Genomic DNA, 18,253 nt, shown 5'->3' on the forward strand with positions numbered 1-18,253 from the left:
GGATTTGCAAGTTGCAGTCTTTTAAAAACAAAATTTGAGAGAAGGGGCATGAAATTACCAACCATCTCAGTGCTTTTAAGCCAAGTTGAATTTTGCTACTTGCCTAATTAAGTGGTTTGTGTGTTCTTTTCTCTTGCCTTCACCCAACTTAACATTCAAGTTTATCGGTATACAGTATTAACGGGATTCCATTTCACTGTACGTTGGGGCTAGCTGCCCAACCTCATTAGAAAGGCATGATGAAGGATGCTGTGTTTAACAAAAACACTCAGCAGCCATTTCTGGCCAGGGGGACAGAAGCAGTTACTCCAACTTTGATAACCATCCCGCAGGGCCCCCTTGAATGTTGACTGTTCTAGAAATTACCAAGGATCCTTCCAGTAGGAAGTAATAATCCTGACTTGGGGTCACAAGGGAAATGCTAATTTAACCGTGGTACCCTACCTACCACGGTTGCTGGAATTAAGTAGCAAGTGGACTTTAGGTTACCAAGTATGAGCAAAAAAAACCTTTTTATTTATTTAGTATATTTGTATGCTGCTTTTCATCACCAGGTGACCTCAAAGCAGCTTCCATAGCAAGAACAAAATTATATGATAAAAACAATTCAGAACATAATAATTAAAAAACTACTACAGTATCAATACCACAAAATATCATAAAACAGGCTGATATTCAAATCAATCTAGTCTGCAAAAGAGAGAAAAAAGCAAATATACAGTAAAGTCCCATCACTGTGTAACAGTCCATATCCTTCAAAGAAGTCTGTAGCAGATTCCTTGGCAGCGGTGCCTTCTCCTGGGGTCGAGGTAGGCTTGATTCCATCTCCACGTCCTCGCTCAGCTGCTGCTGCCCAGGCTTCTGCTGCTGCTGCTGGTCCCTGTTGGGTGGTGGCTGCGGCAGCTTGGGCTCAGGGGCCTGGGCCTTGCCTGGAGGAGGCGGAGGAGGTCGTGGCTGTTGTTGAGCAGGAGGCCTGTGCCAGGCGGCAGCAGCGAGGAACACTGGAGGAGCAGATGTTGCTGCTGGTGGTGGCGGCGGAGAGGCTCTGTGGCTTGGGGCGGCTGGCAGTAACCCCTCTGAACCCAATGGGACTTACTTCTGAGTAGACTTTTTAAAAATATTGCAGTGTGAATTCTCCAAAGCTTCCCCCCCCTTTTTCCCTCCCTCAAGCTCATTCATTGCCAGCATGCAGAAACTCTGCTTCAGGCTGGTCTCCTTTCCTGATCACGACAAATCTGAATCCTCCACGCTTTGTTTCAAGATGTGCATGATGAAGGGCCCCAGCAACCCTACAAGACTTCTTAAAGGAGTCTGTCCTTGTGCTGTTGGCTGCACTTTTATCTGCCACAGTCTGGTATGTGGAAGCAAGTCACTATTTATTCATCAAGATGTTTCAAGATGTTAACAGAATCACCTGGGTGATTAAAGTACTATTAAGTTCAGTCCCTTCTTCCACAACCACAGACGTTAATCAAGACAGCATTCTCAGGAAAAGGCTACACTTTGCCTTAAGTTAAATGGAAAGGGGAGCAAGGAGAGAAAAGATGAAGACAGTGCCTGAGTTGCCTTCAGATTACCTGAATGCCTCCACAAATCCTTTCCCACCAGGTGGATTACTCAAAACATCCCAAACGAAAGCAGGCAGTCATGTTGCAAAGAATCTCTCTCTCTTCTCTCTCTCACACACACACACACACACACACCCCTCACTCAGAAGCCAACTGCAATAGCAATTGTGAAATCAACCTTTCACAGAATAGTCTCACGTCTTTTCAAACAGCGATAAGAGAACCTAGTGGCCCCCAGATATTGTTGAGCTCCATCTCCATCAATCCCAGCCAGCATGGCCAACCGTCGAGGATGATGGGAGTTATAGGCCAGCAACGCCCGGACGGCCAAAGGTTCCCCACCCTTACTATGCAATTAATGCAATTCAGGAACTGTTTTAAAAACAGCAAAGCTATTCCAAATGAAGCCATGTCATCACACACGTGAGAAGCCTTGCCCTTTTACCACTTGCCCTTTGGTTGCTCTTGTGATGTCCTAATAAAAAATTACATGGCCACCCAAGACATTCATCCTGACACGTTTTATTTTATGTACTGTGAGATAAATTAGAACATCCATACAATGAACAAGATTTACAGTTTCTCTGAAGGAAATGTGAAAACAAGTTTTATCATGATTTGTTATTTATTATCAGCAACAATAGCATTTCTGCAAGGCTAAGAAAACATGATTTGCATGTTAGAAAACCAATGATTTCAGAACTATATTTAAAAATTAAAAACCATATGTAAGTTTGTAGGGGAAGTATCTGTCTTCCCTTACAGGCATTTATTTAGTGCTCACACACACACACAAACTACCCCTCAGTTAAATCCCTCCCTGCCATCTGCGGCACTGGGACAAAGCCTGTGATTTGTGTGAATGAGTTTCCACAATCAATACTTAACTCCGGCCCCCGAATTTGCATGAAAACCTTCTGAGGACTGCATGTTCAACTGACTGGCACCCTTTCAAAGACGTGTTGCCTGAGTTAGACATCCAAATTGAAACAGCTCGGCTTCCCCTCTTTGTGCTATCTCTCCACCTCTCTGCTGCTCCCTTTGGGGTTACCTTGGGCTGCTGCGCTTGTGGCACCTGACCTTCTTGCCAGTGAGGCGCTCGAGTCCTTCCGTGCCCGAGTCAACCTGCAGCCAGGCGTTTCTGGATGGCCCCCTCTTCCCACACTACGGAGGCCTAACACTTCGCCCCTGCTGCCTGTCCAGCCCTTACTGATCTGGGGGAGCAAGAGCTCCAAGTTCACAGGAGGACCTCTGCTTCGGGCACAGCAGTGCTTTCTGCTGCCACTGCCTTGCTAGGCCAACTCATCAGCCAAGCTCTGTGATACCAATCTATAGAGTATGGGTGCAACTCTTCCATGTGTTAATAATCATGGGGCCCGAAAGCTCATCTGTTGTTGATGAGCACTGGCGCAATACAGTGCTGGCCTGCAAACTCCTCTTGAGGCTCGCTACCATCTGGCTGCACATGCCAACTGGATATAAATGGCTCCCTGGGATTAGAAGTGCAGGGATTTATGTTGTTAGTCCTCAAGCCCTGATTGCTTCTAGAGTCCCAGTGCTGAACAGTACTTGTCTTCTTGCTAAGAGCTTCACACGGTGGGTCCTGAAGCGCTTGATACTCTGTGTCAGAAAGGGGGAACGTGCGGGGCTCCCATGGCTGTACATTCTAGGACAGAGAGAAAGAGCAACGGTATGAATGAAACAAGGTATTATGTCATGGGGAGTTGCATGCTTCCACCTTGATTGGGTTAGGTTAAAAATCAGAGTAGAGGATGGCAAGCCACCTTGGAAAGATTTTCTCTTGAAAAAATAATTAAAGTAAATAGTAACCATCTGCTCAATCCATGGCTCCTTCTGGAAGGAAGGGCAGGATATAAATTTTATGAATATAATCTAAGTTACATATTCTAATTTATCTGGATAAACATGGTGCCATCCATAGACAATGTAGCTGTGTTAAGTCAGTGGCATCAAGATGCCCAGGAATACATTAGATCAGATCAGACACCATGCCACACCACAGTTTGTGATAACCACAATCAAGAACCCACACCTTGGCAAGAGCATCTACGCAAATCATGGTTTAGAGATACTTGTCTGCTCAGCTTCAGAGGCTGACTTCTATCTCCATGGGACAGAGAGAGGCAGAGCAAGTGCTTTAACTATGAGAAAGCCAAAGTCAGCACATTTGCAAGTCAGCTTGTACATCGCATCATGATGCTCCTCTCAGCAGCTGGTGGCCAATGTGTTTCCTCCAGAAGCCTCCTAGCAACAATGCTACGTGAAGTCATAGCATCATTCCCAGGAGACTTCAGGTGGGGGATTGGGGTGGCAGACACCAAGAGGAATGCTACTATTCAGGCTTTACATTGCCGTTGGGGGCAGAAAAACCACCAGTGCCCAAGAAGAAGCACCATGAGCAGGGTCCAAAAGAGCTGCATCACCATAATAACCTCCACTGCCATGAGTATGTGCCAACTGTCACCATTGTGCAGGAGGAATTCAAGTGCATACTGGAATGGGAAAAGCAAGCAGAGGTATTAAGAAACAGTTTGATTTGTACTGTATGCTAGCTGAGAGGCCAAGTTGTTTTCCTTTGAAACGGAAGCATCTGATCACCTTAGGAAAGGAGAAACTCTTCTTGCACAGCTTTGCTGTAACAAATGCCCGTTGCCCTTCTGCCTCTCGGGAGCTGCCGCCCCTGCTAACACCACCTCCTCTTTCTTGGCAGTGCCGATAATGATAATGTTATTTGTTGTTTAATTGTATTTGTTGTTTAATTGTATTTGTTATGATAATGTTATTTGTTATTTAATTTTTGTAAATTGTATTGCTTTTATTGTATTTTTATTGTATTTTTATACCTGTGTTTATTTTTCTTTGTAAGCTGCCTTGAGGGCCTTTGGCCAAAAGGCGGGGTATAAATAAAATTTAATAATAATAACAACAACAACAACAACAACAACAACAGGTTTGATACTCTTGTTTGGCTGCCCTTGCAATCCACGGTTTAGGAGCCAATATAGGTTCAGAAGTAAAAACAAACAATGACTTGGCAGCATGCAACCTAAGAGACTAACTATCCAATTATTAGGATACCTTTTTTGAGGCAAATTACATGATTTAATTGCTGCTTACTTCCAAATAAATGTGGTTTAAAAATCAATGTCTCCTTGGTGCTTTAAAATGAAATCACACTTTTAATCACTCATTGCTACGACACTAACATTACGAACTGTTCCAGAATTCAAATGGAACCAATCTACTGCACTGGCACATTCAAAACCCAAATTCAAAAGGCTTATTTACATCCCCATCATCTTTAACCCAGCACCTGTTTGGGAGCAGTTCTTTAATTGGCTGTTCCAGTCAAGACACTGAAAACAACCAACCATGTACTCTCTTGCTTTTCATGGCAAATCCAAAATGGTGTCATCATCATTTCATACTCTGAATGATCAATCATGGTAGGTAATGAAAGTAAAAGAAACTCATTAAATATATTTGATTTGACAATTCAACAGGGCATAAAGTTCTCTGAGTAGAAGCACCAGTCCTCACCTGGATATCTTCATCCATTTCTGAGATGGAGAAACTTGTGTCTTCATTAAAGGATAGGCCACTTCTGCCCCTCCCCTTTATAAGGAGGGGCTGCAGAACATTGGAAAGCTCTGGGCTGAGAGACCTCATGGGAGAGTTTGCATACTGGAGATGGTTAAGATTATGTGACATGGCATCTGGAGAGCCCGGCTGAGGTATCCACCGGCCATCTGCTTTGTTAGAGCTCCTAAAAAAAAACATGCCACAGAAACCAATCAAGCTGCAAATATGGAGCCACACACTGAAGACAACTGTTATGCATGGAAAATACGTTCTGCCAAATGTAAGACCCAAAGGTTCAACCTCAGAAGCAGAGAGGCTATAGCAAAGGTATGCTGTAGAATTTCAAAACCAACTCTTTAACCATACTATGCAGTCTTTAGAAAAAACAGGACGACACTGGAGGGGAAGGTAGAGTCCACTGGGCACATTAATGACCAAGCTGTCTGGAAGCATCTCGCTATGGTGTTAATTCTTTATTCCTGGACTTGACAATGAGGGAAAGGCTACCACTACTAGATAGAAATTCTGCATGGTTGAAATAAGGGACTATAGCTTTGTAACACATATCTTAGCTGCCACATATTACAGTAATTGTAGTCCTCAGTGTTTGGGGAGGTGGCAGATACCAAGGCTCTGAAGCTAAGAAGGAAACGCAGTTGGTCTTCCTATAGCCTGGGGATGAGGTTTTACTCATTTTGTTGTGTTATTATGATGCTCCCAAATCCCTTTATCTGTTCTTACCTCACTTTCTGAAAACACCAAGGCTCAAAATATGGTAAATCTCTATATTCCACAGCAGTTTCATTGCATGTTGCATATTGTTGGAGCAGTTTTAATTAAACTATAGAACCCTTAACAAGAAGCTTAGTTTGTTCATATTTTAAACATGTCCACCTGAGGCAGGGGGAACTGACCCCAAAGCATCAAATAAGTTCATAGCTGGACAGGAACTTAAAGCTTGGCTGCTAAGGCTCAAGTCAAACGCTTAATCCACTCAATCAGAGTTCACTTGACAGCCCCCAATTACCCACTTTCATCAATGCATTGCTCATAAATTATGCAGGATATGAAGTTCTGAATACTATCTGATTTGGGAAGAGAACTATTCCACAATACCACAAAGCTAACAGGAAATGGATACCTGTTCCCTCGCCTGTAAGAAATGGTTCCTGACCAGCAATCCCAGCGGGCCCGTTCCACCTCTTCAAATTTTTGGTGATGGTTCAGATATGTCTCATCAGAAGTATCTTCCAGCTAAGGCAAAATAAAGTTGTTTTTTTTGCAAATTCAACAAGACTCAAAAGTTTTTCTAGACCAATAGTGGTTGTTTTGCAGATATATGGGGAAAGCTACCACCACATAATCTGTAGAGGCCCAGTGCTGCAAAATTATTGCAAATTTTTCAGAAGGTGCAGTTTCCCCTTTGCCACTAAGTTGCTGGAAACTGAAACACACACACACACACAGAAATAGATAGAACAGCTTAAGTATACATGATTACCTCAAAAGGAGCATTAATTTTTTTTGTCCAAAAATGGAACCAATTCTGCATCTTCAATAGCTAAATTCATGGAACGTGTACACAGTTAACTTGAAAACACAAGAATGGAGATAACCTTTTCCCCTACAAAATATGTTTTATATTCCTGCGTAACAGTGTTGCTCACGCCCCTCCCTAGTAAATGCAACCTGCAATTTTTAATGAGAGCAAACCAGGAGTACATGTTTGTTCGATGCCTGAATGGTTCAAGTCACAAAATGGAGGTACTGTGGAACTTTCATATGACTGCTGGCAGACCTAACAAGGCAAGGATGGTAATCTGCCACATAAGCAGCCAAATCTATCTAAAGAAATGCTGTATGTAGCAAATACAAGGCAAGAGGAGGCCTGGTCCACGTGAACCTAGCCAAACAGATACACTGCTTGAGGCATGAGATAATGACCAGACCTCGTCCTCCTCCTCCTCACCTCTGAGTCTGCTTCTCCTGAGGTCTTCAGCTCTTTGGGATCCACCATTCTCCAGCTGCCGGGAAAAATGACTCAGGGTTAGGGTAATGTCTGCTCATACTGAAGTCTAAACAACTGCATTAACCAAGACAGAACACCAGGGCCTGGCTTGCTGTGGTGCTGCTTCTCCCTCACCAGGGAGACACTGGGGCAAAGCCAAATTCTGAAGCCAAAGACCCTGCTCAAAAATGCCAAAGTATATTTCAAAAGTGGCTACTCGCCATTAACTTTACAGTGTTCACTTGTGCGAATCCTAAAAGCTATGCAAATTTCACCTCTCTCATATGTAGTTAGCAAGTGGGCCTGCTAAGCATCTATTGCTGAAATGAGGAAAAACGTAGAATGCACCAAAGCCGAGTGGAGGCACACACCCTCCTCCCACGCCCTCATGAAACAAGCCCATCCCTTATCCATGGCATCTGGCTTCTGTTCCACGTTTAAAACATTCAGCAATGTCCAGTACACAACTCACTTACCTCAACCGTACCACTGTTATTGAATGCACACCACTATTAGATTTATAGGAAATTACTGGGAAAGTTGCCTATATGGCAGAAAAATGGCCTTTTTTCTTTAATGAACCATGATTAAAAAGCAAGTTTCTAACCATCATATACTGCTTGCACCCAGTATTCCTCAAGAGCCACAAGGACTAGAAACCTGCTCCAGAGCTGCCAAATTCCATTTTTAAAAGCAACAGAGTTTGCAGTGGATGAAAATGAGAATCTGTGCTCTAGCTCAGGGGCAGTGAACCCGCAAGACTCTAGACGTTGCTGTATTCAGACTCCCACCACTCCTGCCAATTGGCTATCGTGGCTGATGCAAGTTGGAGTCCACCAAATGAAGCACCACAGGTTCCCCACCCCTGCTCTAGCTACATAGGTCTATTTTGACCAGAGCCAAGGACACACAACGCCTTTGCTGAATTGCATTTTGGGAACTTCATTACCTCCTCCACCGGCAGGAAGTGCACAGACAGAAGTGGGCTCCACACCATACCCCAGTCCTCATGCAACGTAGAATAATCAGGCATTTAAAGCCAAGTCCATGACTTTTTAAGTCCCTCTATTCCAGGACAGAATATGGAGAAACCAACTGGTTCCCAGTCGGAAACGGTGTGAGACAGGAGTATATTTTATCACCCTATTTGTTTACTCTATACGCAGAACATATCATACGGAAAGAGGGATTGGACCAAGATGAAGGAGGTGTGAAAACTCAAGGGAGAAATATCAATATTTTAAGATAAGCAGACAATACCATACTACTAGCAGAAACCAGTAGTGATTTGAAACGAATGCTGATGAAAGTTTAAGAGAAAAGCACAAAAGCAGGACTACAGCTGAATGTCAAGAAGACTAAAGTAATGACGACAGAAGATTCATGTAACTTTAAAGTTGACAGTGAGCAATATCTTGGCACAGTCATTAACCAAAATGGAGACAACAGTCAAGAAATCAGAAGAAGGCTAGGACTGGGGAGGGCAGCTGTGAGAGAACTAGAAAAGGTCCTCAAATGCAAAGATGTATCACTGAACACTAAAGTCAGGATCATTCAGACCATGGTATTCTCGATCTCTATGTATGGATGTGAAAGTTGGACAGTGAAAAAAGCGGATAAGAGAAAAATCAACTCATTTGAAATGTGGTGTTGGAGGAGAGCTTTGTGCATACCATGGAGGGCGAAAAAGACAAATAATAGGGTGTTAGAACAAATCAAACCAGAACTATCACTAGAAGCTAAAATGATGAAACTGAGGTTATCATACCTTGGACACATCATGAGAAGACATGATTCACTAGAAAAGACAATAATGCTGGGGAAAACAGCAGGGAGTAGAAAAAGAGGAAGGCCAAGCAAGAGATGGATTGATTCCATAAAGGAAGCCACAGACCTGAACTTACAAGGTCTGAACAGGGTGGTTCATGACAGATGCTCTTGGAGGTCGCTGATTCATAGGGTCGCCATAAGTTGAAATCAGCTTGAAGGCATAACACAACAACAATTCCTGGCAACATAGCTACTACTCTGCCATGATGAAGAATGAGGAAACTACCAGTGTGCCTCAGAATTGCAGGGCAATTTAGAAGGGAATATATGGTGAGATGACAACAGTTTCAGGAACCTCGAAGAACTGTTAATCCAGCCCTGTCCTTAACTAGCAAAATGTCATCTGGTGTGTGGCTTGTTATGTTTTTACTCTTGACAAATGACAATTGGATTTATTGGAGCTGTATTTAATTATATTTATAAAACCACCCTTTGTCCATTAGGACTCCAGGATGATGTATAATGAAAAACAAAGCAGTATATAACATCCCTGGGAAATTTAAAACAGTGTCCTCATAAAGCAATTAATCCAACACAGAGGATAAAAACTAGTTAGCACTGGTCCTGAAAAAAAGTCATTTTTTTTTAAAAAAAAGTAGGTTTCTCTTTACAGACACTGCTTGCCTACATACAGACACACACCCACGAAAGACAATGCTACTGTATATAAATTAACACATTCCAACTGCTATTTAAATTGACTTAAGTCTCAAGAGTTTCCAAGTGAACCCACCTTGGTGTCAAAATCTCTTTGTACTGTAACTTTTCCACCCGAGTAGCCGCAGCCATTGACACTGGGATCACTATATTGTTGATGTCATAGGAACATTCAACCTTTTTCTTCTTAGCAGGCTGCTGAAACAACACAAAGATCATCAGAAAGGAATACAGGATTGTTAGTCACCTTTCTTCCCAATGTATCAAGCATCTCATGACCAGTTAACCAGTGTCGCTTAATCTCATAAATCACTGTACTGGCAAATATAATTTCTAGGATCAAGTTGAACAACTATCCACACCAGTACATTGCCCACGTGCGATGAGACTGCGCACTGCAGATCAGCACTGATATACCTGCAACAGCATCTCTACTGATCCGAAGCAGTGGGTCCCAAAAGGGCTGGTGGTCTTGGTCTGCTGCTTCATGGTTTCTTCTGCCTGTTCTCGCAAGTGAAGTATGCTGTGCTAGGTGAACTATGGTTTTTATTCTATTTCTATGGCTTCTTTTAATTCTTATAGACATATTTTATTGTATTGCAATTTGAATTCCATGGAATGAATATATACGATGAGAAATAAAAGCAGCAATAAAATACAATCAAAATCAACATGAATCTTTAACGTAGACATGCCACGGACCACCTGAATGAAGCCTGCGGGCCAGTGGTAGTCCAGGGACCACACTTTGGGAACTCCTGGACTAGAGAACAAAACATTTTTGTTGCCACCACTCACCATATGCTCAGAGGCACATGTGACCAAATGCTTCCAAGCTACACAGGATAGTGCTTTGGACTGTGAAAGACCAACCCAAATGGTGTTTGCAGTTTGACCACTTTGTAGGGCAGGACAACATCTCAGAGAGGAGGTCAGGTCTCCTGCTCCCCTGGTGCGTTCACTACAGCTGCCCAATTCCCCTGCTTTTTAAAGTTGGATAGAAATAGCTGCTGGCTATAGGTACATCCTTAACAGCAAGGTTTTTTGCCTATTAGTGAATCTCCCTAATTTTTAGTCCAGGAGGTAAGAAATGGGATCCTGTGCAAGTTTGCTGAGAATGGATGGATCATTTGCATGCTTATTGAGTTCAGTGGGATTTACTCCCCTGAAATCATGCTTAGGACAGGTGAAACTGACCACAGGGGATGGGGGGGAGGGAGGGGAGGAAGGGCAGAGGGGAGGAGAAGGGCAGGTTTGATCATTTGCATGTTTATTTTCAGTGGGATTTTCTCCTGTGCAATCATGCTTAGGATACGTAAAACTGGCCATGAGGAGGAAAGCCTGGAGTGGGCAGGGGAGGAGAAAGAAGGAAGAGGGGAGTAGAGGAAAAAAGGAGGGAGAAGAGAGGGGAAGGAGGAGAAAGGCAGGTCTGATCATTGCATGCTTATTGAGTTCAATGGGATTTACTCCAGTGCAATCATGGCTAGGATAGGTAAAACTGGCCATGGGAGAGGAGGAGGGGGAGTAGAGGGAAGAAGGGGGAGAGGGGAGCAGGAGTGGGAGGAGGAAGGGGAGGAGTGAAGGAAGAGGGAGGGAAGGGGCAAAAGGGTGGTGATGGGAGGGAGGAGGAGGGGAGGTCAGGTTTGATCATTTGCATGCTTATTGAGTTCAATGGGATTTACTCCCGTGCAATCATGCTTGAAAATGAATTGGACTGCCTTCAAGTTGATCTGACTTATGGAGACCCTATGAATAGGGTTTTCATGGTAAGCGGTATTCAGAGGGGGTCTACCATTGCCTCCCTCTGAGGCTGAGAGGCAGTGACTGGCCTAAGGTCACCCACTGAGCTTCATGGCTGTGTGGGGATTTGAACCCTGTCTCCCAGATCGTAGTCCTAGGATAGGTAAAACTGACAGAGGCGGAGGGGAAGGCGGAGGGGGGAAGGAGGGGATTAGAAGGGGATGGGGCAAGAGGGAGGGGATAGGAGGGAGGAGGAGGGGAGGACAGGTTTGATCATTTGCATGCTTTTTGAGTTCAGTGGAATTTACTCTTGTGCAATTATGCTTAGGATAGGTGAAACTGATCTGGGTGAGGGGCAGGGAGGGGAGGAGGAGGGCAGGGAGGGGGAGGAGAGAGGGAGAGGAGGAGATTGTGTGGGTGGGCACTGGGCAGAGGGGAAGCCCCTTTCTTTTCCAAAGGAAAACACTGTGAACAGTACCATTCCTTTTCAGGGTTTCCCCCACCTTTTTATGCTACAACAGGCACATGTAGCCTTCCACACGAATTTAAACCAAAGCTGTACTGGCCACATCCACACCAGACCTTTATTTCACTTTAGACAGTCATGGCTTCTCACAAAGAATCTTGGGAAGCGTAATCAGTGAAGGGTGCTGAGAGTTGCTAGAAGATGCCCTGTTCTCCTCACAGAGCTTCAATCAGAGCGGCTGACTGTTAAACCACTCTAGTCACTGGAGCTCTGTCAGGGGAATAGGAGTCTCCTCTCAGCACCCTTCACAAACTACACTTCCCAAGATTCCTTGGAGGAAGCCATAACTGTCTCACGTGAAATAAAGGTCTGGTGTGGGTGTGGCCCCGATTAGGCAAGCCCAGCGGCTGTGAATCTGGCTTTTAGAACACTGACAGTTGGTTTTTACTGAGCATGCCTGTTTGAGTTCAAGGCAAAATTTCTTAAATTAATTAAAAATCAGCCAGGCATTTTTTTAAACTTTTAAACTGCAGAAGATGAAAGTCAGGGTATGGGGCAAGGTCAGGAATAGGATTACAGGTACTCTGTGAACATGGCTGATTTTTAATTAATTTCAACAGATTATGAGAACTGACAGAAAAGTCCAAAAGGGGTCTAGTTTTTCTCTCTCTCTTTTTACACTTTGAACTCTCGATTCTCTCTGACTGTTTTGTGTATCACCATGAAAATTTAGAGGGTTGTTAAGCAAGCTTTCTGAGTTCAGGACTATAAATTTTGTAAGGTTTTGTTGTGAAATGAACTTATGGGAAGCATCAAAATGGTATTGGGGGCATTTTCAATTTAACGTTGCGGAATGCGAAAAATCCATGCTGACTATAGTATACAGCCACTCTTGTGGCTGTATAATAAGTCTTTTTTGCCTCTATTTCTATTGCACATTTTTATTCAACCTTCAGGGCTTACTTTTCTTTTAATCGCCCCATGGTTCATCCATTTTAGTGTAGTAATCTGAATATCTAACTAATAATATTCTAAAAAGAAAAAAAAAGGCATTCCACAATAGATACGCTTGAAACAGCACTGGAGATAATTCAAGGTGAAGAGAACAGCACATCTTTTAAAAACAATTTTGCACTCTCGGACATGCTTCACTCAGTGGAAAGACAGAAGCGGCTTAAGTCTGGAAGAAGCAAAGTCACCCAACTATACCAGTGCTTTATTTCCTCTCTGCTGTTCTGTTTGCCAGAGGGGCTATGTTCCAACTCACCAATGCTGAGCTGCTGGCTGCCATGGAATTGCCAGGAAGTTGGTTGGAGTGTGGGATAGGAGTATTTTCTAAGCACAGAGATGGCACATTATGTGAAGAACTAGGCCTGTAGATCTGAGGTCTAGGAACAAACAAGCTGCGACTGGCTGGCCCTTTCAGCAGAGAACCTGGTAATGAAAACGTGAAATTGGATGAACTCCAGTGAAATCCAAGTTATTTTGTTAAGACACAGCTATTCTGTGCTCATCAGGACTGACACTAGGAAAAATTAATTCTGCAGCATCTGCCCAAGCACCACAGGATTTCATTTTTTTCTGCAATACTTTCTGGAAACAGCTTAGACAGAAAGTTGGCCATTCCGTGAAGTGACTTTCTGTTCAGCGGACAGTGGAGCATACAGAATGGGTTAACACCTCCTGGAGGAAGATTCAAATCACTGTTGATAAAAGTTTGTTAGTGGCCAGCTGCAAGGGGAGGTAACCTTCTCCCTGCTTTCAGTTCATGACAAAGCTGAAGCACCAAGCAGCCGGCCTCCAAATGTAAACAAGTACGTAACTTGGAACAGTGGATAGAAAAAGAACAAGGGAACATTAGAATACAAGGTAAGAAGGTTGTCACGAGAGAGGGGACCCCATCCACCCACCAACCTTGAACTCTCTGTATGCCCCATTCTGCACTGACCAGAAGGACACTTCATGGCAAAGCCAACTTTCTGTTTCCGGTCAGTGCAGGAGTGGAGCAGACAGGAATGGGATGTATGGAAGCAGTAACCCTATACATTCTTGGGTGGAATGCAGATCTAGGCCACGATCCTCTGGAGAACCCTCCTGCCAAAGGCAGCATCGGCAGAGGTGACCTTGCCTCCTGTATAGTGTCTGATGAAGGTGGACAGATGAATCCAGGTGGCAACCTTGCGAATTTCTTCCAGCAGGACATTTTTGTGTAGCACTGCTGTGGTGGCTGCTCCCCTGACAGAATGTGCTGTGATGGCCTGTGGTGGGGTTCTGGCCCTGGTCTGGTAGGCCCTGATCACACATTCTCTCACACATCTATCGATGGCAGATCTTGAAAGGCACTGCACTCCTTGCTTGACGGATACAAACAGCAATTGTGTCTTCCTGAAGGGCTTGGTTTGGTCTATGTAGGTTCTGAGTATGCACTTGATTGATTGATATCCTGCCCTTCCTCCCAGCAGGAGCCCAGGGCGGCAAACAAAAGCATTAAAAACACTTTAAAACATCATAAGAACATAAAAACATAAGAAGAGCCTGCTGGATCAGCCCAGTGGCCCATCTAGTCCAGCATCCTGTTCTCACAGTGGCCAACCAGGTACCTGGGGGAAGCTCGCAAGCAGGACCCGAGTGCAAGAACACTCTCCCCTCCTGAGGCTTCCGGCAACTGGTTTTCAGAAGCATGCTGCCTCTGACTAGGGTGGCAGAGCACAGCCGTCATAGCTAGTAGCCATTGATAGCCCTGTCCTCCATGGATTTGTCTAATCTTCTTTTAAAGCCATCCAAGCTGGTGGCCATTACTGCATCTTGTGGGAGCAAATTCCATAGTTTAACTATGTGCTGAGTAAAGAAGTACAGGCGGGCCCCACTTATACGGCAGGTTCCGTTCCAGACCCCTGCCGTAAAGCGGAAATTGCCATAAAGCGGAACTGCATCTTGTGGGAGCAAATTCCATAGTTTAACTATGCGCTGAGTAAAGAAGTACTTCCTTTTGTCTGTCCTGAATCTTCCAACATTCAGCTTCTTTGAATGTCCACGAGTTCTAGTATTATGAGAGAGGGAGAAAAACTATTCTCTATCCACTTTCTCCTTGCTTGACGGATACAAACAGCAATTGTGTCTTCCTGAAGGGCTTGGTTTGGTCTATGTAGGTTCTGAGTATGCACTTGATTGATTGATATCCTGCCCTTCCTCCCAGCAGGAGCCCAGGGCGGCAAACAAAAGCATTAAAAACACTTTAAAACATCATAAGAACATAAAAACATAAGAAGAGCCTGCTGGATCAGCCCAGTGGCCCATCTAGTCCAGCATCCTGTTCTCACAGTGGCCAACCAGGTACCTGGGGGAAGCTCGCAAGCAGGACCCGAGTGCAAGAACACTCTCCCCTCCTGAGGCTTCCGGCAACTGGTTTTCAGAAGCATGCTGCCTCTGACTAGGGTGGCAGAGCACAGCCGTCATAGCTAGTAGCCATTGATAGCCCTGTCCTCCATGGATTTGTCTAATCTTCTTTTAAAGCCATCCAAGCTGGTGGCCATTACTGCATCTTGTGGGAGCAAATTCCATAGTTTAACTATGTGCTGAGTAAAGAAGTACAGGCGGGCCCCACTTATACGGCAGGTTCCGTTCCAGACCCCTGCCGTAAAGCGGAAATTGCCATAAAGCGGAACTGCATCTTGTGGGAGCAAATTCCATAGTTTAACTATGCGCTGAGTAAAGAAGTACTTCCTTTTGTCTGTCCTGAATCTTCCAACATTCAGCTTCTTTGAATGTCCACGAGTTCTAGTATTATGAGAGAGGGAGAAGAACTTTTCTCTATCCACTTTCTCAATGCCATGCATAATTTTATACACTTCTATCATGTCTCCTCTGACCCGCCTTTTCTCTAAACTAAAAAGCCCCAAATGCTGCAACCTTTCCTCATAAGGGAGTCGCTCCATCCCCTTGATCATTCTGGTTGCCCTCTTCTGAACCTTTTCCAACTCTATAATATCCTTTTTGAGATGAGGCGACCAGAACTGTACACAGTTCTGTATCATATCTGTATCATAAAAACAGACTTTAAAATATATTAAAACAGAACAACTTTAAAAACATTTTCTAAAAAAGCTCTGAAGACATCTTAAAAAAAGGTTAAAAAACATACTTTTTTAAAAAAAGGTTTAAAAACATATTAAAAAGCAATTCCAACACAGAAGCAGACTGGGATAAGGTCTCAACATAAAGGGCTTTTTGAAAGAGCAGAGTCTTCAATAGGTGCCAAAAAGATAACAGAGATGGCGCATGTCTAATATTTAAGGGGAGGGAATTCCACAGGGTAGGTGCCGCCACACTAAAGGTCTGTTTCCTATGTTGTGCAGAACGGATCTCCTGACAAGATGGTATCTGCAGGAGGCCCTCACCTGCAGAGCGCAGTGATCGACTGGGTATATAAGGGGTAAGACCCTCTTTCAGGTTTCCTGGTCCCAAGCTGTATAGGGCTTTGTACACCAACCATTGCTGTTCCCAGGAAGAGTCCTTCCAGTGGTGGACGCCTCCCTTAATGAGGGGTCTCCCTCTCAGAGCCCCAAGGGTCACGGTGGTCACCACAAATGCCAACGTGTCTGGCTGGGGGGGCAACCTGCTTCTTCAGTTTCGTGCAGCGGAAGTGGCAGGCTCAGGAATGATGCTGGTCAACTTGTTGACTGGGTTCAGTTGACTCTTAGCCCCATTGATGAAGCCATGACTCTCCAGGCACTATGGATGGTGGTCTCCAGGTCCCATTGGACTCCCGTGGCCGAGGAGGTGTGCACTAGTAAGTCGTCCAGATAGGGGTAGGCTTGCACCTCCCCCGGTGCAGAGGTGTGCCACAATCGCCCCCATGAGCTCGATGAACACCAGGGGGAGCCAACGATAGGCCAAACAGCATGGCGGTGTACTGATCCTGATCCTAAACATGAGCAAAGTAGAGACAATATCGGTGCTGTAGTATTATGGGGACATATAAGTAAGCACCTGTGAGAACTATGGATCCTAAGAAGTCCCCTGGTTAGATGGCTTCTGCAATGGATCTGAGGGTCTCCATCTTGAACAGGTTGAATCGATTCAAGAACTTTAAATCCAAGATGGCACAAAAGTCACTATTGTGTTTGGGCACTGTGAAGACAGATAAAACCCCAGAAGAACTCTGATGTTTTCGTACAAGCTCTATAGTGCCTATATCAAGTAGGTGGGAGATAGCATTCAGTGTCCTTCGGAGTTTTCTGGTCTGCGAGATGATGGGGCTGCCTGCCACCTGCCCCATGGCAGAGTGGCTAATTCCAGGGAATAGCCCAATGTGATGGTGTTCAGGATCCATTTGTCTGAGGTAGAGGCTGCCCAAGCATGGGCAAAAAGTTGAAGCCTGTCTCCTACCTGCGTACTTCTGACATCAGGCCTAAGGCTGGTGGTCTTGGTCTCCTGGCAATGCTCACTGAAGCCACCTCCCAAGGTGGGTCCAGCTCTGCTGGTGTAATGAGTTCCAGGAAGAACTCCAGGAGCCATGGAACTGGCGAATGGTTCTGTAGATGGACAGATATCCCTTGGGGCGAAAGGAATGAGAAGACTTCTTGCAAGATTTGCTGTTGTCCTTGTGAGCAGAAGGTAGAGCCTTCTTTTTATCTTTGGTCTCCACCAGGTGCTGATCTACAGACTTGCCAATGACTTGACTAGCAGTGTACAGTAGGACTGATAGGCTGGCTTTGGAATGGTAGTCCACAGGTTCAGCCAGATGTTGCGCCTCATCACCCAAGTAGCCCAGTGTGTGTGTGCGCTGAGTACCAACCACTGAAAAGGCTCTCACTGAAGAGTGAGTCAAGAACTCTGCTGTCTTAGCTAGCTTGTTCAGCCCTCCCTGACGTGTCTGGGGGAACCTTGGCTATGAGGGCCCTGGCCCACTGGACTGCACTAGGAAGGAATTGGCTGTGCAGGGTCATAGCCAGTACTGAGGTTTCGTGAGCGTGCTGTGGGGCTGCTGCACTGCATCTATTGCTTTGATTAGAATGGGTGTCACTTTGGAATGACTATTTTGGCCACTATGGCAGACATGGGCTCATCAGTGGATGGGAGCTTGAAACTGTGCACCACAGTAGCAGGTCAGCCATAGAGCTTCTTGGAGAGTGATCAAGGAGACTTAGGCTTGGTTGTTCATTCCCACTCCTCCAACTATTCCGGAAATGGAATGACTACACGCTGATCCCCGGACCTAGGAAAAATGTCAGAGGATCCCTGCCCCCTTCCCGCAGTTTCTTCTGCTTGGGTGGCTGACTCTTTGGGGAGCTCTAACTGGACGCAGCTGAGGTGAGGCATGGTGGAAAGGACTGCAGGAGACAGATCGTAACTACCTTCTGTGTCCAGACACGTGTCACT

General features: G+C 44.9%; 1 protein-coding gene across 2 annotated transcripts in view; it reads right to left on the reverse strand.

Annotated features, from left to right (window-relative positions):
- Window positions 1–2,074: 2,074 nt before the first annotated feature.
- Window positions 2,075–18,253, reverse strand: part of LOC133365596 (KAT8 regulatory NSL complex subunit 1-like) — a 55,033-nt gene continuing 38,854 nt past the window's right edge. Inside the window, exons 8-13 of one of the 2 annotated variants that reach the window (XM_061587782.1) lie at window positions 13,140–13,306; window positions 9,743–9,861; window positions 7,141–7,195; window positions 6,313–6,425; window positions 5,130–5,355; window positions 2,075–3,234 (exon numbers count right to left, since the gene is read on the reverse strand). In XM_061587782.1, the coding sequence (XP_061443766.1) occupies window positions 2,953–3,234; window positions 5,130–5,355; window positions 6,313–6,425; window positions 7,141–7,195; window positions 9,743–9,861; window positions 13,140–13,306 (962 nt within the window). In that variant the 3' untranslated portion in view covers window positions 2,075–2,952. Of the gene's footprint in view, window positions 3,235–5,129; window positions 5,356–6,312; window positions 6,426–7,140; window positions 7,196–9,742; window positions 9,865–13,139; window positions 13,307–18,253 lie in introns of both variants that reach the window. The other variant, XM_061587781.1, reaches the window with a different exon arrangement.

The sequence above is a fragment of the Rhineura floridana genome, chromosome 10, assembly GCF_030035675.1.
Source record: "Rhineura floridana isolate rRhiFlo1 chromosome 10, rRhiFlo1.hap2, whole genome shotgun sequence".
In the NCBI taxonomy this organism is placed as follows: Eukaryota; Metazoa; Chordata; class Lepidosauria; order Squamata; family Rhineuridae; genus Rhineura; species Rhineura floridana.